This window comes from Patella vulgata, chromosome 6, assembly GCF_932274485.2.
Source record: "Patella vulgata chromosome 6, xgPatVulg1.2, whole genome shotgun sequence".
In the NCBI taxonomy this organism is placed as follows: Eukaryota; Metazoa; Mollusca; class Gastropoda; family Patellidae; genus Patella; species Patella vulgata.
This window is the reverse complement of record NC_065884.2, coordinates 66,062,370-66,085,272: the sequence shown is the minus strand read 5'-3', so window position 1 is coordinate 66,085,272 and position 22,903 is coordinate 66,062,370. Positions and strand designations below refer to the sequence as shown.

The window sequence follows — 22,903 nt, the reverse complement described above, 5'->3', positions numbered from 1 at the left end:
ATTATGAAGGAATTTTGACTAATTCAATTTTTGTTGTGAAAATGCTAATTTTTGTTAGAGTGAAAAGAAAGTTTATCTCAGAATATTAAGTACTATGTAGGTGTAAAAAAGTTTATATGAGAATTTATAAATGAAATGAAATCAGGTTTAAAATTCTACTGTTCGCTTCCGGCTGGGCTAATAAAGACGGGCATATGCCTAAACAGTGTGCTTTGATGGAAATTTTGCCTGGAAAGTGGTACTACAAACTACTCCAACTGCCAAGCCAAACAGTGTGCTATGATGAGGGAAATTTTGCCAATATTTTGACAGGACCTCAGTTTTACATCACATTCAAACAACAATACATTGTCCTTTACCAGGGTTTTCTCCGGGTCCTCCGGTTTCCTCCCACTGCTAAACACCCCTACGCGCAAGCAAATTATTGAAATAAAATTAAACGATATGTTAGTCCCGAAATGACCTAGTTTGTGTCGAGTGGACGTTAAACCCCATTTCTCTCTCTCTCTCTCTCTCTCTCTCTCTCTCAGTGAGTCACCAAGGCCCCTCTCATAAAATTATTAATTTGAATAAGTATTCTGCTATCTGTTGATCATTGAATTCTATTCTGAAAATAGAAATTTGATAAATTACATTTAAAGTTGATGATCATCATTTGCATAAGCATTATTCCAAAACCAATTAAGTTTTTCTTGCAAGAATTGTAAGGAATTAGTTTTCTCATTCTATGGCATTTGTTGAGAAATTCTTTCGGATTCTCCTCCGGGCTATTGTTTACCTGTTCATATCAGTGTGCAAGACAATGAGCTTGGCAAGACAAATCTAGCCATTCAGAAGAAACAAAAAAACCAAAGTCCTGTCTACAGTTAGCTCTGCTTGAAAACAGACACTAAGCTAGTTGAGAGGGGGTTGGATGGCTGAATGGTTAGTGTATCATAAAGTCTTTCATTGAGTCGACTGGCGTGGTTTCGAATCCCCGGTTATACGTGACGAGGAGTAGGGTCGCCTGTCCAACCTCATGGGTTTTCTCCGGGTCCTCCGGTTTCCATCCACTGCTAATGACCCCTACGCGCAAGCGAATTATGTAAATAAAATTAAACCATATGTTAGTCCCGAAATGACCTAGTTTGTGTCGAATGGACGTTAAACCCCATTTCCCTCTCTCTCCCCTAAATCACAGATTTTAGTCGAAAAAACACCAAGTATGCTTCTCACCTAGTTTGTGTCGAATGGACGTTAAACCCCCATTTCTCTCTCTCTCCCCTAAATCACAGATTTTAGTCGAAAAAACACCAAGTATGCTTCTCAAATTTTTTTTTAAGTATTTATTCTACTTCCATTTAATAAAACTGAACAAGTTTATTTAGTCTTTGTGTGTATGATAGATGTGAAATGCATTACAAAACAGTAGGCCTATACTAAGTTTTTAATATGGCGGCCTTTTAGGGCAGAGATCTATTCTCAAAGTATGAAGGAGATGGATCTCTGTGTGCAGAATCCATGTTTAAGTGCATCTAAAAGAACCCCTGACAGTTGGAATTCCATGACAGTTGGGGGGGGGATGGCCTAGTGGTCTAGGGTGCAGCGCTTCGACCTCTAGCTGGCCGGTCACCTCTGGCTTGCGGCTGTGGTTTCGATCCCTGGTGTGAGCGTATGTGGCTTGGAGATAGAGGCGCCTTCTCAACCTTGTGGGTTTACTCTGGGTACTCTGGATTCCTCCCACAGGAAAGACCCCTTGCGCTTGCGCTAAGATAATATAAATAAAAATAAGACTTGTCTGCGATATCACCTTCGGTGGAAGCGGAAGGAGAAGAAGAATGGAATTCTATAAAAGAGCAAGCTGTAGATCCGCTCTTGTGGCAAAATTTTACTCATTGCATGATGCTTAGTGTATGCCCATCCACATTAGCACAGTCAGTGCATAAAACCATATTTCTATAGATGCTACATGGCACCGAGTTCACAAAGCATTCTCAGATTTATGTTAAGAATTTACTCAATTTTCAATCACTGTTTATGAGAAATACGTTTGATCCAGAAACACAAAACTTTGAACATAGTTTCTTATTGATGTATTTGATACATTAAAATAGCACAAGTTTTATAATCGGCTATATTTTAGTTAAATTAAGGCGAACAATTTTGAGTAAATTCTTTATTGAAGTTTGAGAATGGTTTGTGAACTCAGGGCCTGGTGTTTGATGACTTAATCCATGCCAAAACTTATTCAAATTGATTATTTAATATTTAAATCAAAATATCCCTGGTAACCCAGGTATCATTTAATCTTGTGTATCTAGCACTGATTTCTTTCACATTAGTTTAATATCAAATCTTTGTTTAAAAATTTGTAAAAATCATTTAAAATCATCTAATTTGTACTTTTGTCCAGTTTAAATCTGACTGATTAATTTTGATAATGAGTGTCTAATTTACAAGTGTTTAATTTCCTGACCACTGTTAAAAAATTTATCATTATACATCATTAATCAATTGGGTTGTTTATTTTTTAACAGTGATTGAGAAATTAAACACTTGTAAATTGGACAGTCATTATCAAAATTAAATGGTCAGCTTTAAACTGGATAGATGTACAAATTAAACGATTTATGGTGATTTTAAACAGTTTTTACGAATTTTTGAACAAAGATTTGATATTAAATGAATGTGAAAGAAATTAGTGCTAGATACACAAGATTAAATGATACCTGGGTTACAGTGTAATCTCCCTCATAGATACAATCAGATTAAAAGACTACCCACCAAAAGGATGTTAAACTCCATTTCATTTTATGGCTATTTAACTAGCCACCTTTTACATAAGTGAGATCATTTTGTTCTGGAATTCGTAACTTATACTAAGGTCAACATATAGAATTTTTTAAGGGCAGAATTTCAAGGAATTCTTTTTACATTTTATCACTTTATTATGACAAATCAACATGTGATTCTTACCGTTTGACATCAGCTCATTTGGCCATTAATTGAATTGCCTTGATAAATGTCAATGGCTTAAACACATATCACCGAATGTGACACACTTTTTAGAAAAAAACTTAATGATCAGGCTTGATTTCAACTCCAAAGTGAAAGGCGCTTTTTTTTCCACCATAGTTGTTTGAACATGTCAGACGGATGAAAATGTCAAAAGTACGAGCTGTTTGATAAAAGGTAGTATGTATTTGTGTTGACATCATTCTTATAGATTGTGAAATTTAACTAGAAGATGTCTTGCGAGGAAATGTTGGTAAGGGGATAGCCTGAATATCAACAAATCATATAGGCCAGTGGGGTAAAGCCTTGATTCAAGGTGGCCGGACCTGTTTAACTAGGGAATTAATTATCGAAGAATTTCAACTTGACATTCTACTACTTGTTGTATTACTTTGTTTGATTGGATGAAAGAAAGGGATCTAGGGTGTGGGGGGGATTGACGGCAAATGTTTTTCGTGAAAAATGAATCAGTTTCAAAATAATTAATGGTATGATTGGTGTGTGGTTTCTGATTATTTGACATTTTAGAGAAATAGTTTTTCCAATATTTTAGTTTGTGTCTTTGGAGAGAAAACTTTTTACTTTGAAAATGATAGTGGCGATTAGAAAAGGAAAATTTATTGTTAATAATGAAATGGTAATAATATAAAAATTTCTACTTAGTATCGAGCAGCTTTTGAGGCATTTGCATTATGTGATGAAGAAAAAGAATAAGATTGGATCTTTATCCATGTACAAAACTAATATTGTCCATGCTAAGTATGGATGTTTACCCAAACACATAACTTATATAGAGATCGAAGTTTCGTTAATGTAGCTATTTGTGTCTTGTATTGTTTTGGGCATGCTATAATATTAATGGCACAGAGATTCTTTTTATCGAGTCGGTCGATGGAATCTGGGAAATAAATATATATTTTCATAAATAAAAGGATGTATCGAGCGATATGATATTATTGATCTGACTAATACAATGTTGGCCTCTGGTTCGAAGAATAATAGCCTGAATCTCTTTATGTCGCTTAAAGATGGAATTGATGATGTACATAGACCTTGACAAAAAAAAAAAAAACAATGTTAAAAGTATTTTTATTTGAATGTCGTCATCGATTCATCGCGATGTAACCAGCATTAAAATCATAGTTCCTTTTAATCATTTGTAACGATTTACTAATATTCTAGATCGGGAAATGTTGACATTCAACTTAAGAGATTAATTAACAATATAAGTCTTTACAAAACACATAAAGCGTAGAGAGAAAAAAAATGAATTTGAAAAGGAAAGTAATGTCAGTTTAAATATACACGAAATGGCTGTTTGGTGGACGAACATGATTTGCAAGTTTACAGTCAATGAAAACATGTTTTTTTTTATTTGTAATGTATCCAGAGAAAGTAAAGGAAGCCATGTGATCATGTTTCAGTCCAATAAGGAAAAGAAAAAGAAAATTGCATTTGTTCAGCTTATATTATAGTTTAATACAATATATCAGATTTGAAATTTCCATTATTTCAGCTGTAATTGTAGTTTAATAAAGTAAATTTACTTTAATAAAATAATGTACCGGTATATGAGTTTTAAAAATGTGCATTTATTTTAATAAATGTTTATTGTTTCATGATTATATTATAACTTAGCCTAACTATTGATTTTTATATTGGGATAGCAATTTTGTATTGTCGATAAATGAATATGTTATAGGTACATACAGTTCAATAACAAATCGTTTGAAGTTTTCATTTATTTAGGGGGGGTTGGATGGCCGAATGGTTAGCACGTGCGTGCTGTACATACAACCTGTCATTGAGTCAGCTAGTGTGGTTTCAAATCCCCGGTTGTACGTGACAAGGAGTAGGGTCGCTTGTCCAACCTCGTGGGTTTTCTCCGGGTCCTCCGGTTTCCTCCCACTGCTAAAGACCCCTACGCGCAAGCGAATTATTGAAATAAAATTAAACCATATGTTAGTCCTGAAATGACCTAGTTTGTGTCGAGTGGACGTTAAACTCCATTTCTAAAAAAAAAAAAAACAATTTTGTCTATTTATCTAGTTTCAGAGTGATTTTTTTTAAAATGCTCCAAAAGTTTAAGAATAAGAAATGCAGGGTTCATTTCATATTGGAGAATTTTGTCAATTTATCTAGTTTTAAAATGAATTTTTTAAAAATCTATTTGTAGAGATGCTTCAAAAGATTCAGAATTGCAGGGATGATTTCATATTGGAGAATTTTGTCCTAAACATTTGTCTAAAATGTGTTTTGTGGTACCACCATTTACGTTATACCCTGGACCTGGATTATAATTTGTTTATTGGTGACACTATGGTTCCAATTGGGCATATATATATATATATGTTTGTTGCCCAGCAACTCTTTGAAATGTTAGATATGAAATATATTTTAATTTACGAGAAATAAATCATTAAACGTATACATGATATTAGATTAAATCAAGGAATATCGATTACGAGGCAACCGATATGTGTACCATGTTGTAGATATATAAAACAGCGATTTTGAATTGTAATATAGATTTATTCACATTATACTAAAGATCAATAACTTTGTTTGAATATTAGTGAATATTGCTTATTTATGAAAATATACTTTTATTAACTTATTTCTGTGTCACAGAATGCTCTAACGTGTGCGATTTAGATCATGAGGTAAGTCATCGAGTCAAAGCGGCGTGGTTTTAAACCCCCATGTGTACGTGGAAAGATGTAGGGTTGCCTGCCTAACCTCATGGGTTTTCTCTGGATCCTCCAGATCCCTCCCACTGCTAAAGACCCCTACATGCAAGTGGATTAATAAGATAAAATTGTACCATATGTGGGAGAAGTTTGTCGTATGATTCAATTTTATTTCAAGAACTTGCATGGGCGTAGGGGTCTTAAGCTGTGGGAGGAATCAGAAGGACCTGAAGAAAACCCACAAGGGTGTACAGGCGATCCTACTCCCTGTCACATAAAAGCAAGGAATCAAAACTACGCCACTTAACACATTTTTGAATTGACAAGTTTTGATTTTCTTAATGAAAAATGAGATTATTTATCTATGTGTATGACAGAAATTGAATTCCGTCATCCTGTTTAAACTGTAAAGTTTACGGACGTATATTCAATATTATGTTAACTAATAACACAACAACGTATTATTTGATTAAGATACATTTATAATTTAAAAGGCGTGAACCTATTGGATTTGTAGAGAAAATCAAAGTGTCAATTTGATGTGTGAATTTGTTTAACGAAAGGTGTAATGCCCATTGGTTGAGCTCATTGTGATACCTGACCCGGAAGGATTTAGGATGTGATTTAAGGGCAAAATCATTTTATGTGTGGATTTTGTTTAGCCAGTTAATATTTCTTCAGAAAAATGCTTCACTACTTCAGAAATTGTCACAGGATATTATATTGGTTTCTAAAAGGCTTTTGGACAAGATTAACTCATTTTATTCAATAAAACATAAATAGATATTTAATATCATCCAGTCTGTCATTGAGTCAACTGACATGGTTTCGATTCCCCGGTTGTACGTGACAAGGAGTAGGGTCGCCTGTCCAACCGCGTGGGTTTTCTGCGGGTCCTCCGGTTTCCTCCCACTGCTAAAGACATCCACGTGCAAGCGATTTATTGAAATAATATTGAACCTATGTTAGTCCCAAAATGCCCTAGTTTGTGTCGAATGGCCGTTAAACCCTCCCCCCTCTCTCTCTCTCTCTCTCTCTCTCTCTCTCTCTCACACATGAATAAAGACCTCTCAAATCATTTGATAAAGGGTTGTTTCATTGAGCAATTCCACATTATACAGAGCACTATAAACTACATATTTATTTTGAACTGGTAATATGGATGTATAATTAGTATTACCGGTATAGTATATATACAGGAAGTTTATATTAAACAATAATCTGTTGACTCTTGGTTGATATAAAATACAAGCCAAATCAATTCTTATCATTACAAATATTGAATGAAATATTTTATTGTGGGAATGGCTATTACCCAGAGTTTCTGAGAGGGTTCCGTTGGAATGGGTACCACCCAGAGTTTCTGAGAGAGTTCAGTTGGAATGAGTACTATCTAAAGTTCCTGAGGGGGTTCTGTTGGAATGGGTACTACCCAGAGTTCCCAAAAGGGTTCTTTTGGAATGGGTACCACCCAGAGTTCCTGGGAGGGTTCTGTTGGAATGGGTACTACCCAGAGTTCCTGAGAGGGTTCCATATAGTTCCTGAGAGGGTTCCATCCGCTACAAGAACATCAACAACTCAAACATTCTCCAGACCTTCATTTAGAGATGAAGATACAGAATATTTAAAATGCTGGCCATATTTTTGTTTTTCTTTCCTTTTTTGTGTTGTTTATATTTACTTTACGTTTATGTTCAGAGGGAGTTGGATGATCTGTCATTGGGTTAAGTGGTGCAATTTTGATTCCCCCGCTTGTACATGACAGGGAGTAGGATTGCCTGTCCAACCTCGTGGGATTTCTCAGGATTAATCCCACTGCTAAAGACCCCTACGGAAGCAAATTATTGAAATAAAATTGAACCATATGTTAGTCCCAAAATGACCTGGTTTGAGTTGAGTGGATTTTAAACCCCATTTCTCTCTCTCTTTTACAATAAGTTTGTGCTCAACTGACCTGACTTGACCCCTCGGTAAGCCAATGAAATGATGCACCCCATTTGCTCAATCATGGTTTTAGCCAATCAGAGTGACTGGAATCAGATCAGTAAAAAAAGTAATTAGATCTTATTTAAACCAACGCTACGTAGATTCATTGGCCGAGAAAGTTCATCCAGATTTTCCGACGTGGTTTCCCCTTGTCAGTGGTGCAGAACGGAGGGCCTGACAAGGACAGCTGTCTAGTCCTTTGGATGAAACGAAAAAACGAGGTCCCGCGTATATATTGGAATGCACGAAAAAGATCAACTGGCAGTTGGAATTCGATATAAGAGTAGGCGATAGCGCCGCTGTCCGGACAAAATTTCCCTCATAGCACACTGTATGGTGTATGCCCGTCTTCATTAGCCAAGTATTGGAGCAGAACAGTAGGACGTTAAACCCCATTTCATTTCATTCCATTTATTACGTAGAATATTAAATATTAAGTGAATGAATGTCTTGCTGAGTGATCTAAAGACATGCTAATGCAGATCATTGTTCAGTTGGAGTGAACATTAAGTCGATGAATGTCATGTCAAGTGATCTCAACACCTGCAATTGCAGCTTTGCGGTCAGCTTGAGTGGATGTTGAGTGGAGAAATATCTTGTATTGTAATTCCAGAATATTGATATAGACATAAATACAAGGAATTGTTAAATTTATAATCAGAAATCGCTATAAATATTGTGTATTGTAATTCTAGAATAATAAGGGAATTGGAAATGAAACAATATTGAGTTCAACGTCTTGTCAGGAATTGTAAAACTTAAGAAATCTGCAATCACTAATGTATGGCTTGTAAATTTGCATCGCTAATCCATATAGAAATGGTCAATGATTTCGGTATCGTTTGTATAAGATATTTGAGAGTCACTTTTAAAGTCAAGGACCCCCTTCCCCAGTCATGGAGTTTAATATCTTTTAGGGTCATTCAGTAATTTTGTTCTTGTAAATATTTTGTAATTGTTTTTACCGTCCAGTGTTAGATGATCAAAATAAATTAAGGGTCATTCAGTAATTTTGTTCTTGTAAATATTTTGTAATTGTTTTTATCGTCATCCATTGTAAGATGATCAGAATAAATTTGTTGTTTATGGATTTTTTATATGAATCACCCAAGGTCTAAATATCAGGCGTTGCCAACAGATGGCCTCACACTAGTAGTTAATCAATATTGACTATTATTTCGATTAGTTTTAAAAGACCTGCACAGATTTCTATCAACTCTTGCTTTTGTGTAGTTTGTAAGTTTTTAAAATCAATATGCCAATAAGTTCATAATCTTAGAAAAGAGCCTGAAAATAATTGATTCAGATTTGGTTTTGATAAAATTTTCACTATATTCTGATGATTAATCAATAAATACCGAGTATATATTAGTTCGATTGGCAGACGGCGATATTCAGTTTATTAACATCACTGCTATTGGTTGGTTTGAGAGGTTTTTTTTTATATACATCTTGTTTTGTAATTACGTATCAGGATGGTGTGACTATAGTTTCTTTTGTTTTATCGACGATCCCATTGCGCAAGTTTGATAGACTTTTGATTATTTTCACATCTTCCATATATTTGTCGGTTCAAGAGCTTGACGTACAAAAGACCTTTTTTTTTTTTTTCATCTTTCGATTACACTATTTTTGAGTGCTTGATGATTCAGTTTTTGTAGTCAATGCATATTACGAGAACTTAATAATTCAGATGTTTATCTTTGGTCACAAGTTTATGACATATTTGCACATAATGAGAGAACTCAATTTTTTAAGTCTTTTACTATCTTTCTATATCAGCTAGAGAGCTCGATATTTTGAGTCATTTACAATTTTGGAATTTATGAGAGAGCTTGATATTTTGAATCTTTTACACTTTTGCAATTTATGAAAGAGCTCGATTTTTTAAATCGTTTATGATTTTTGCAATTTATGACATTTGAAGTAACTTCGATTCTTCTCACAATTTCGAGATGGTGTCACAAATTTGCGGGATCTTCATCTTGTATATGGATTATGATTTCAATTCCAGTCATGATTTAAAGTGCGATTTTTTAGACCCTTTAGATTTACATTGATCCTTATTGTAATTTTTTTTATTTATGTCATTTTATATCATGATTTAAAGTGTGGATTTTGAGATCCTTTGATGATTTACATTGATCCATATTGTAATATTTTTATTTATATGATATGGATATATGACAAAAGAGGAGGTAGTTGATTTCATGCTATTGATGCGTTAATTATTTTATTACTTGTATAGATAATATATCATCATTGGTGATTTTGTTCATGTTCAATATTTTATACGATTTATGATGCAAACCGTATTGCTTAAATACAGGACATAATTCCATGGAGTACAATTACAGTTTATTACTGAGCAACGTTTTCTACTAGGTTTCTCTGGTCATTATACAGCAATAAACAGGAATTGAATTCCAAAGAATTGTGCCCAGTGTATATAGAGTTTACTTATAGAACATCATTGAAATAATTTATGTTTTACTTGTTTGGCTAAGTGGGTAAGACGCTGGCTCGCTAGCCTGGAAGTCGGGTGTTCGATCCCTGCATTGGCCGAGAAAGTTCATCCAGATTTTCCAACGTGGTTTCCTCTTGGCAGTGATGCAGGACGGAAGGCCTGACAAGGACAGCTGTCTAGTCGTTCGGATGGGACGAAAAACCGAGGTTTCGTGTACACATTGGCGTGCACGTAAAAGATCCCTTGGCAGTTGGAATTCGATATAAGAGTAGGCTGTAGTGCCGCTGCCCTTGATGTCGAATGTAGCCAAATTTTCAATTATTCATTATATATACGAAATTGAACCGTTTCAAAGTCACTCAAAAATGATGATTAAGGAATTTCTTGTATTTGACTTTTCAAAATTCATATTCTCGCACTTAGTCTTTCATTGGTACTGGTTTTGATAGATTCTGTTACTAGTTATTGGATGTGGCATAATACCCAATGAATCAATGAAATATAAGGGAAGACAACTGATGTTTAGATCCATTGAATTTTGATTACTAGTTACATGTAGAATAAAGTATGCTTTATGAAAATTATGTAAATTTTCAATTTTGAATTTTTTTATATTATAGATCCTGTCACTGCACTAGAACACGCCTTGCAGATTCAGAAGAAAGCACATCGAGTCCAGGACTTGGAGATTGAAAACAAACAACTACGGGAAACACTAGATGAATATAATCATGAATTTGCAGAAGTCAAAAATCAAGGTAAACTTTTAATCCATTGGAATTGTACAATTTCATTTCAATAATTCACTTATGTGGTAGGGGTCTTTAGCCGTGGGAGGAAACAGGAGGACCTGTAGAATATCCACGAGATTAGTAATAGTTACATTGGAATTTTGAATATAATTCACCATGACTTGACATCAGATAGGGCATATTCCCGGTTGTACATGTTCATACCACTGAAACAGCATCCATGATCATTATCCTTTTAAGGCCCAATATTTGAACTACGCTAATAATTCTGACATATGCTCCACGACATATCAGCCAAATGGGGTGATCAACTACAATAGTGAGACAGTTTAACATCATCTATATCAGTACCTTACCACCTTACCACCTTACAAACCCATTCTACAACAATTATAACAGAAATAGAATTTAGAACTCGGAATACATAAATACCTCAAGTTTATCGATTCATGCTTGTACGTGACAAGGAGTAGGGTTTCTTCCCACTGCAAAGGACCCCTACGAGCAAGCAAAATCCTATTATTGAAATGAAATTAAACCTACATGTAGTTTGTGTTGAAGAAATGTTAAATACTCTCTCTCTCTCTCTCTCTCTCTCTCTCTCTATAATACCAGAGAAAAATCAGTAGCAGTTATATAGGATCATATACCCTAGTACTGTACCTCATTTGCCAACCATTACATAATCCACTTTACATGGAGTACAGCTTTGTTTGCTGTGGGGGGTTGGATGGCCGAATGGTTAGCACATACACGTTGTATCATACGGTCTGTCATTAAGTCAACTGGCGTGGTTTTGATTCCCCGGTTGTACGTGACAAGGAGTAGGGTCGCCTGTCAAATTTTGTAGGTTTTCTCTCTCTGTACATGACAAGGAGTAGGGTGGCCTGTCCAACCCTGTGAGTTTTTTCCACGTCCTCCAGTTTCCTTCCACTGCTAAAGACCCCTACGCAAAGCAAATTATTGAAATAAAATTGAACCATATGTTAGTCCCGAAATGACCTAGTTTGTGTCAGTGATGTTAAACCCCATTTCTCTCTCTTGTTTTGCTGTGCACTATTCTTGTGTTGCCTAACACTGTAACAGATATAGAATTAGAATCAACCCATATAATAACCCAACATCATCAATATATCATCCATCTTTTATTCCTACATGTTTATAAGCTTCTACACTCCTCAATATAATACATTCTTTGATTTATTGCCCTAGAAAATAATCTGGGTTTTTTCCTGCTAGTCAGCAGTCTCCAGACGATTCATTTTACCAAAACACTTCCTGCAACAAAAAAACAAAAAATATCGCAATGTTAGAATTAAATTATAAATACAGTTTATTCATTTAGCATGGCATTAGATTAACATATTTGTGAGTTTGCGTTAATAATATTATTTTTCCAACTAGACAAGAAGATGGTGAATACATAGAAATCTTATAATTTATGTGATTTATTTTTTACGTAAATGTTTGAGTCATTAGATCTGATTATTTTGACATATGATATTCGTCAGAAATCCGCTTCAGTTTTCTTCTCTTCCTTTTTTTTTTCATCGTTGCTTCATGTATGATCATTTACGCATTTTATGTAAACAGATGGTAGGGCAATTTTGGCATAATCAATCCATCTATCCTTGCCGAAATCTCGATATTTCATTGGTTTCTTGTTGTGTTATTAGAGCCCAGTATCTGGCTAAATGTCATATTTATAGCTGAGTAACTTACATGATTTATGGTCATTGCTTGTAATTATATATGCAAATGTGAAAGGGTCTGATCTTACGTTCGAAGAATATGGAGAACTATGTAAATACAAGGGAAGAAAAGATGTATATTCTTAATATTCTATGACAATTTCCTCCTTGCCCTCTGGTTTCGTATGGAAATAGAAGATTTATAAAATCGAAAATCGTAAATCATTACAGCTGTGGATCATCATTTGCATATTTCGGACAGCATCTAATTTTTCAAGGTGTGATCCATGCTGAAATGTGATCAGATTAATTAGATAACATTTGATTGAACATATATTATACAAGAGCTAAATCTGCCTATTGCACGTCTTTCTTAAGGCCTGAAATGTTATCTTAATTATTAATTAGACATTAATTAACTTATCCAGACCATAATCAACTCTCGATGGCATCGATAGCCTACGATGTTTATTGGATTAGGTTCCGATTTGCTCCTCGACTTCCATTCATAATCTAATCATCAAATGGATAATCAAGACTATGTTTTTTATCGTACTGACTTTAGTAATGATGATTGAGACCATGCCAAAAATTCAATCGCTAAAATCTTGGTTGAGAGTGGATCAATTTGACTGAAATTTTCAGCATATTCCCTTTACATTATCTAGTTTTTAACTATTATAATGAGAACTGCCAGCTCTTTATCTAATCTCTCATAATGTACATGTATCTTTAAGAAAATAAAATACAATTATCATTGGTAAATGATTTCCCAGCCTTGATTCACTCGGATTAAAAAGTGGCCCATCAAATTTTTTTTGTGAAGATTACAGGGACACTGAGACTGGCTTTTGCCCCTATTTACTTTGATGAATATTGACAAATATTTGATTCATCATATCTTTAAACAGCTGTCTAGTCATTCGGATCGGATGGAAAACCCTTGGCAGTTGGAATTTGATGTAAGAGTAGGCCGTAGCGCCGTTGTCCGAGCACAATATTCCTCATACATCTAGCACACTGTATGGCGTATGCCAGTCTTCATTAGCCCAGTTAGAGCAGAACAGTAGGACATTAAACCCCATTTCATTTCAACAATTCCTGAAATAACGATCAGAGACTTCAAGAAATGGCGATGGTGTCCCAGTTTTGAATATCCGTGAATTTAAAAAGGAAGAATAATTATTAGAATGATGTGAATAGCCTTGTTTTTGGGGGGACCATCTGAACAACTTTGCACATTTTCCTTTTGTCACCCCACAGGCTTGAGAACAATAAAGGATGTTCTCGGCCCATGTAGGGGTCCAAATCAAGGACATTCTGATCAAGTGACTAGTGCTTGACCGCAATTTCCCCCCACCCCATTGTTGACATATACATGTAAGACAGGTGCATAATATCAGATGTTCTAGACCCAACACCATACAAAGAAACAGTATCTTGTTGTTTGGATGAGATGAAAAAAAAAACGAGCTCCTGTGTCCATATTGGCATGCATATAGCTGAACCCCTGACAGTTTTGGAGAGAGAGAGAGAGGGAGAGAGAGAGAGAAATCAGGTTTAACTCCACTCAACACAAACTAGGTCGGGACTAACATGATTCAATTTTATTTCAATAATTCGCTTAGGGGTCTTTAGCAGTGGCAGGAAACACCTGACAGTTGGAATTCAAAATATGGGTAGGCCATAGCAACCTGTATGGCATATTAACCCAGTTGGTGAAGATCTGTAGGAAGCTCAGTGTCATTGTAGGAAGTTCAGTGTCATGTCATTTCATTTTGCATAGACTACAGCAGTTTGAAATGCATCGTGACTTTATGAAAGGTTAAAAAAGTAGTTCAATTCTTAAAGATTGTTAAAAAAAAATATGTTTTAAAAATATTTTCAGACTACAGCAGTTTGAAATGCATCGTGACTTTATGAAAGGTTAAAAAAGTAGTTCAATTCTTAAAGATTGTTAAAAAAAATATGTTTTAAAATGTTTTCAGACTACAGCAGTTTGAAATGCATCGTGACTTTATGAATTGAAAGGTTACAAAAGTAGTTCAATTCTTAAAGATTGTAAAAAAATAATTTAAAAAGTTTTCAAATGTAGGGAATGTTATTTTCAATTACATTCCAAGCTCAAAGGAGTGGATATTTGCATAAAATGAAAGTATAGATTTTGGTTAGAAAGGTGTTGAAACATATGGATGTGTTGATATTGGTTGAGATCAATGACAAAAATTGATATACATGTATAATGATTAACTTATCCAGATGGTCCCCCTTCATGGAATAAAAGCTAACACCCAATCCTTGATAAACCTCAATCGAATAGTATTTGTGGGAATATTTGACAAGCAATCACCAGATTTTTTGTCGATCATTCAACAGGTTTTCTTTGGTATGGTATTGATGTTTTTCTCTTATACTGATTTATCTACAAAGTTTTAATATTATTTTATATCCATGGAAACAGACTGTGATTGATTTTTGTTCCGTTCGATAACTGAAGATGTTGACCTCAACTTTACCTTCAAATATTTTCGATTTAAAGTTGGTATTGATGTGTTTGCTTCAGTGTTTGTTAATTTTGATTGAAAGAAATAAAATGCAATGGATTTTTGACCAGGCCTGGAAATAACGGTTTAAGATGTACCTGACAAAATGTCAGACACTAATGAAATAGTACCTGACATTTTCAACTTAGTGGCGGACATGTATTAATAATATTATTAAAAAAGACAAATCAGTGCCGGACAAAATGACAGGCACCAGAGGTTTTGTGCCTGACAAAGCCTGAACCTGTGCCTGACATTGTCTGTGACAGGTGCCTTATTTCCAGGCTTGGTTTTTGACACCAATCCTTTCTCCACAAATTACTGGTCTATCGAAGACCACCGTGACTCACTGGTGTGAGCGTATGTGGCTTGGAGATAGGGGTGCCTTCTCAACCTTGTGGGTTTACTCTAGGTACTCCAGTTTCCTCCCACAGGAAAGACCCCTGCGCGTGCGCTAAGATTATAAAAATGAAAAATAAGACTTGTCTGCGATATCACCTGTAGTAAAGACAAGTAAAAACGAAATTTTGAACTATAAAAAATGAAACGAAATTGGATCTGTGTTTTAATCAGACTGACATGAGCTTTAGATATTAAGGCATGTCATGGAGTCAAGTGGTATGGTTTCAATTCCCTGTCCAACCTCGTATGTTTTCCATGTTCTATGAGCCCTCAAGTATCCTCCCACTGCTAAAGACCCCTACGCACAATCGAATTATTGAATTAAAATTGAACCATATGTTAGTCCAAGAATGGCGTAGTTTGTGTAGAGTGGACGTTAAACCCCATCTGTCTCTCTCTCTGGGGGGTTGGATGGCTGAATGGTTAGCATGTGCGCGTTGTATCATAAAGCCTGTCAGTGAGTCAACTGGCGTGGTTTCGAATCCCCGGTTGTACGTGACAAGGAGTAGGGTCGCCTGTCCAACCTCGTGGGTTTTCCCCGGGTCCTCCGATTTCCTCCCACTGCTTAAGACCCCTACGCGCAAGAGAATTATGGAAATAAAATTAAACCATATGTTAGTCCCGAAATGACCTAGTTTGTGTCGAGTGGATGTTAAACCCCATCTCTATCTCTCTCTCCTCTCTCTCTCTCTCTCTCTCTCTCTCTCTCATTGACCTACATCTACCCCTATATGACTGTATTTATTCTTCATTAGGAAAAAAAACCAGATTGCTATAAAATGTAACCAAAACAAAAAACAAAACTGTTACAACTCAGAAAATCAAATCTGAACTTTACCAGGAATAAATCATTTAGCCAAGCAATAAAATTTTGTAGAAGTTATATTTTATAAATGAGAAGAGAAGATAAGGAATTAGAACACAGATGTTGAACTTCTCAATGTTTTGTAGCTCCATTGGCGTCTGTTTGGACTTGAGTTAATATATTGAACACCATATGTAGGTAATCTTAACAACGCTTCAATTATAGGAGAGGAAATGAAGAAAACGGTGATAAAAGTCTTTGATAAGTTCATGTTGAATAGTTGGCGACTGTATGATTATTATAACATATGTTATACCACTTGGGGGAAGTCTTTCGCCTCTCCCCTTTGACTTTCTTTGTGTGAATTTCACTCAAATTAGATCATGATTTAGAACTAGCGTTTGAAGTCGTTCGGTTCGAGACAATAAATTGCACTCTGATCAAACGATGGAAACACAGTCATTTTCTAATTGACAATCTGAAACTTCACATGTTTGTTGACATCAGATGAAATGGAGTTGATTTAACAACCTACTTTTCTGTACTGACTGGGCTAATGAAGATGGGGGTGTTGGATGGCCGAATGGTTAGTGTGTGATCATTGTATTATAAAGCCTGTCATTGTTGACATGAGATGAAATGGAGTTTAACATACTATATTTCTGTACTGACCCAGCTAATGAAGATGGGCGTATCAGTGGGTAAGGAGCTGTCCCACTAATCAGGAAGTCCTGGAATTGGCAGAGAAAGTTCCTAGGATTTTATAAGATTGTTTACTCCTTGTTTATCATCAGGTCAAATTTTCAGAAAGTAACCGTAATCCTTTAAATTGTTTTAAATTTCTATCATGATGGGGGAAAAAAATTGTTGGCATTATCAGCAGAACAAAATTGTGAAAATTTAATCCTTTAAAAAACATAGAACTCAATCTTAAGAAGAAAATTTGTTTTGAATTTCTATAATGATGAGAAAAAAAGGTTATCATTTTTCGGCCATCTTTGATCTTTCATCTTTAATTACGAAGCACTGATAATCGTCTGTATCGCATAATTAGATACAAGTCAAAATGTATAGACAGTATCGCTTAATGTATTTATCATCATTAGCAATAACTTATGAAAAATCTGGGCCCCTCACTCGAAGATAAAGAACCCATTATTCATGAAGTACATTCCTGTTTTATCTATTAGTTTCCTGACTCAGGCTTTGAAATAGGAAATAACACAATTGATATAGAATATACACTATCTATAACTTATAATATTGGGTACATACACTTTTATCGTACTTTTATCAAGAGAAAAATGGCTGTTAGAAGCAGGAAATTGATTTTAAATTGTGTTAGTTATATTTGATTTAAGAAAAGTTTGATAAAAGTTGTAAACGTTTAATTATAATTTTTTAAATCTGTATTGAATTCAACATGATTCTTAGAAGCAGGAAATTGATATTTAATTTTGTTCGTTATGATTTAAGAAATGTTTGAGAATAGTTGTGAACTTTATAATTTTGATATCATTTGGATTTTAAACTTTACTTTTGAAAATCTATATAGAAAATTCAACATTTGATAAAGAGAATTTAACATTTGACTTTGTGAGAGACAGAGATGGGGTTTAACATCCATTCGACACAAACTAGGTCATTTCGAGACTAACATGTTACAATTTTATTTCAATAATTTGCTAGTCCATTGTGTTCTTTATTATTGGAGAGGTGGGGGGGGGCAGAGAAAACTATGAGGGTTAGACAGGTGACTGTACTCCTTGTGACGTACAAGTGTGGGCTCCACACCACGCCATGTGTTTCAATGACAGGTATTATGATCTAAAGTGCATTGACTTTGTGAAACCCCAAGTTACAGTTAATAAAGGCCCCTTGTTATAAAAGTTACACCAAGGGGTCTCGTAAAAGTGCGTACAAAACTACAAATATTAATATGCCACACAAGTCATTTAGAAAATACAGTACACATACATCATACGGCATTCTAAAAGCAAAAGGTGTTTCAAAATCTGAAATTTTGCAAGATTGTGAGACTCCAAAACTGTACAATGTTTAGATTATGCCTAAAGCTGGCACAGGCAAGTTCAGGGGTTTCATTAATTATTACGGTAGGTGGAGAAAGTATCAAAGTAGGCGGCGTAAGGGCCGTAGGAAGCGGGGCAATTCTCCGGTGACGGCTCTAAATGAAATGCAATGAAATGGGGTTTACGGTCCTACTGTTCTGCTCCTATGCTGGGCTAATGAAGATGGGCATACGCCATACAGTGTGCTATGAGGGAAATTTTGCCCGGGCAGCGGTGCTACGGCCTACTCTTATATCGAATTCCAACTGCCAAGGGATCTTTTACGTGCACGCCAATATGTACATGAGACCTCAGTTTTTCGTCCCCTCCGAACGACTAGACAGCTGTCCTTGTCAGGCCCTCCGTCCTGCATCACTGACAAGGGGAAACCACGCCGGAAAATCTGGATGAACTTTCTCGGCCAATGCAGGGAGCGAACACCCGACCTCCAGGCTAGCGAGCCAGCGTCTTGCCCACTAAGCCACGTGATTCCCCGGCTCTAAATGAAATCCCAGCAAGTTCGAATGTTTTGTGTAATTTGATTATACTGATCGTGGATTAATATTATCTTGTTATTTTGTCATTTTTAAACTTCATACGGGCATGCTTTATTGATTTTTGAAGTTAACAAATTAATATGATATATTATTATAAAATTATCGAATAATATACGACAAATATTATTTATGTTGTTATTATAATATGCCGACATAGCTTGACAACCTAACAGCCTGACTAATAAATTCTGATATATTTTACTGTCTAACTCAAGTTTGGTGATGTATACATGCACAATAATTTGAAAATCAATATATAGAAACTTTATATAAGTTAATGACTGATCAGGGTTTCCAGCTTCCCAATAGTTTTAAGTCAACCTGTTACTTATTATTAAACGGATAATACGAATTATTGACAGAATTATTGAATTTGAAGGTAAGTGGAAATTTTAGACAAACCTGTTTCAGTGGTGTTACATTACAAATTGATCCAAATTATCGATTACGTTTTCTATATGTGATTAGCGATTGGCTGAAAAGGATATTTCACCTATGTTTTTGTATGAAAATCAATAGAACATTACACTTAACAGTTGTTACAAAATTGATTTTAATCGGACCGAAAATTTGTTCAAAAATTAATTTATTTTTATTACCGAGTTGTTAATAAAAAATACAAAAAATATATTTTAACGACTTTGTTGAAGATTGATATTTAAACTGCATCGTTGATATTATTTTGCAATACGTAAAGATCGTAAATTCATAACCGGTCCAAATCCAGAAATTGCAAATAAATTGATCAGCCTAATACCACACCAATTTTGAATTTTTGCTCTTCGAGAATGTCTTACTGAAATTACTCTACTATTATGTATGTAGTTTCCTCATAGCACACAGCATGGCGTATGCCAGTCTTTGTTATCCTGAGGGGGTTTGGATAGTCAAATGGTTAGCATGCGCACTGTATCATATGGTCTGTCATTGAGTCGACTGGCGGGGTTTTGAATCCCCGGTTGTACGTGACAAGGAGTTGGGTCGCCTGTCCAACCTCATGGATTTTCTCCAGGTCCTCCAGTTTCCTCCCACTGCTAAAGACCCCTACGCGCAAACAAATTATTGAAATAAAACTAAACCATCTGTTAGTCCCGAAATGACCTAGTTTGTGTCGAGTGGACGTTAAACCCCATTTCCCTCTCTCTCTCAATATCCTGAACGATGCAGAAATGGAAGACTTAAAGCCCCATTTCATTCGCAGTTTTATTTCGAGGTACATGGTACATGTAACAAGAATTAACGATAGACAAGCCTTATTAAACTTAAAATCTTATTTCCGACCATAAAATGCATTAATTTATTCAATCATTATTTGCCTATTAGAGTTTGTAATTATTTATTTTACTTATCTAATTTCCATGTCAACATCTATGTTTACACATGTGACAGAATCGCTGGAAGTCTTAAATGGTTTTACTCGAACATTACCATTTTCTTATTAATAATTCACCACTTTGTTCAGTAAAGAATAGACTTAGAGTATCTAAAGTGGCCATTGATCACAGATTATAGACAGTCAGTAATAGGATCATACAGCCATCAGAAGTGCATCTTTGCACACTAACGTATCTTATCTACGGTATATTCCAGAGGTGAACGCTCGATCGTATTGTTTTTTTGAAGTGATCTTGAAATTAATTGTTCGCTTATGTGCAAAAATAAACAAATGGATTATTATAATGATGAAAATAAGTTCATTTAGAATTAGATGTAGACCTATATGTAGTAGGATTGAGATTGATTGCCATGAAAAGTGCGTCATTCGCAGGCATATATCTATCTACTGTAGAGGTGAACGCTCGATCATATTGTTTTTTCAAGTGATGTTGCAAAAGATTGTTCGCTTACGTGCAAGACAAACAATGAGATGTCGATCCAGGAGAGAGACAGACAGACAGATGGGGTTTAACGCCACTCAACACAAACTAGGTCATTTCGGGACTAACACATGGTTCAATTTTATTTCAATAATTCGCTTGCGTGTAGGGGTCTTTAGCAATGGGAGAAAACTGAAGAAAACCCACAAGGTTGGACAGGCGACCCTACTTCTTGTCAGGTACAACTGGGGAATTGAAACCACCCACGCCAGTTGTCTATAAAAGAAATTAGATGTAAAATGCTAGTATTATGGATTGTTCACAACAAAAAAATCTGTTAAAATTAGCTTATGGCCTTAAAATTGCTATACTTTTTAATAAATAACAAGTAACATTTATAATTAGATGTAAAAGTGCTAATAGATGTTTCACAACAAAAAAATTGTTAATAATTAATATTATTGAAAATTAGCTTTTTGACTTAAAATTGCGATATTTTTAAAAAAAAACAACAAAAAAACTGTGAAAAATATTATTTTAATTTAGCTTATTGATTAACTTTTTTTATTGTTATACTTTTTAATAAAAATGTATCACTTATTATATTGAGGAAGTAAGCATTTTTTTTACAGTACGTCATTAATGATAATTGTGATACTAAAATCCCCAACCTTATTATATCGAATCTGAGATGTTATGATTTTGCGTTGACGCATATACATCATGCAAAATGACCAAGAGATTTCCCTATCATTGAAATTAGTTTCATTTTTATTACTAACACCTTTACAAGGAAGTTGTATTCCCCTTTCTAAGATATTTGTTTTGTATACCTAAGAGGAAATTGTCCTATTGACAATTATCATTCAGTGTTGACATCTTTTTTTTGTGTGTGTGTATCAACATCTTTTTACACAATCAATAAAAGTTTTCTTTGAAAAGACGGACCCCTAAAAAATATATTGAGAAAAGCCCACAATATCTTGAAAGAAATCGATTTAAAAATTTTGTGGCTACTTGAAAAGAAAGTGGTGAATATAAACGCCTTAGATAAGCAATCTTGGTCCTGTCTTTGTCACAAATAACGACGGTGAAATTGGGCAAGATGAGCTATTGAGCGTCATCCACCTTTGATAGTTTTAGTACAGAAAGAGATACAGTGAATTGGATCTACATTAAGTATTAGTGGTCCTACTGAGCTATTCATCAGGCTATGTCGTTGGAGAGGTTGGCACACATTACCCATTATTATTGGGATCTTCTTCAGCCCTGACAAAGGACAGGTGCGGCAATAGAGTTTCAGTCGTTATTGAACTACGACAAAAAGAGGTATTGTGTTCTCGTCTTCATCAAATCTCCGATCAAGATCATCATGTCTGATTTTTGGAGACGCAAGGTGAGCCGAGACCCAGATAAATAAGGGCAGCCGATCATTAGTATCTTCGACCTCATAATAAAAGTAAATTGTAATATGCTAAGCACGTACACAGCCTCCACGAGACATGACTATAGATTCAATGTATATATCTATTTATCTATCCCAGCCAAGGTGATTTATAGTTATAGGCTTCTGGTAGTTAGATTCAGGTCATGGTTGTATAAGACAAGAAGATTGGGCACAGAAGACATCCTTGTGTAACACCATCTTTTAAATAAAAGCAACAACATATCCACTTCCTTGCTTCAACACCTGTTCAACATCCTAAATCAATCTCTTAATTACTTTTCTTTTGTCATATTTTCACCCTTGAAATTAGAACTCCTTAAGTCTTCTTAAAATAATGTTACTTAAAATTTGATTTCTTTTGTCATATTTTCACCATCGAAATTAGAACTCCTTAAGTCTTCTTAAAATAATGTTACTTAAAATTTGATTTCTTTTGTCCTATTTTCGGCGTTGAAGTTAGAACTCCTTAAATCTTCTTAAAATAATGTTTTGATTTATTTTGACATATTTTCACCGTTGAAATTCTCCTTAAATCTTCTAAAAATAATATTACGTAATTTCTCCTTAAATCTTGTTAAATAAAGTTACACGTATTTAAAATTTACTTGCTTTTTTTTTATTTTCTCATTAAATCTGGTTCAAATATGTTTGCTTTCTTTTGTGATATTTTCAGGTTGAAATTC

General features: G+C 34.8%; 1 protein-coding gene across 4 annotated transcripts in view; it reads left to right on the top strand.

Moving 5' to 3' along the window:
* Positions 1-22,903, top strand: part of LOC126824005 (protein CASP) — a 139,677-nt gene that overhangs the window by 29,314 nt on the left and 87,460 nt on the right. For all 4 annotated transcript variants that reach the window (XR_007681437.1, XM_050553088.1, XM_050553086.2 and 1 more), the window contains exon 4: positions 10,758-10,895. Coding sequence is in view for 3 of the 4 variants with exons in the window: in XM_050553088.1 (XP_050409045.1) it covers positions 10,758-10,895 (138 nt within the window). In the remaining variant the exon portion in view is untranslated. The remainder of the gene's footprint in view (positions 1-10,757; positions 10,896-22,903) is intronic.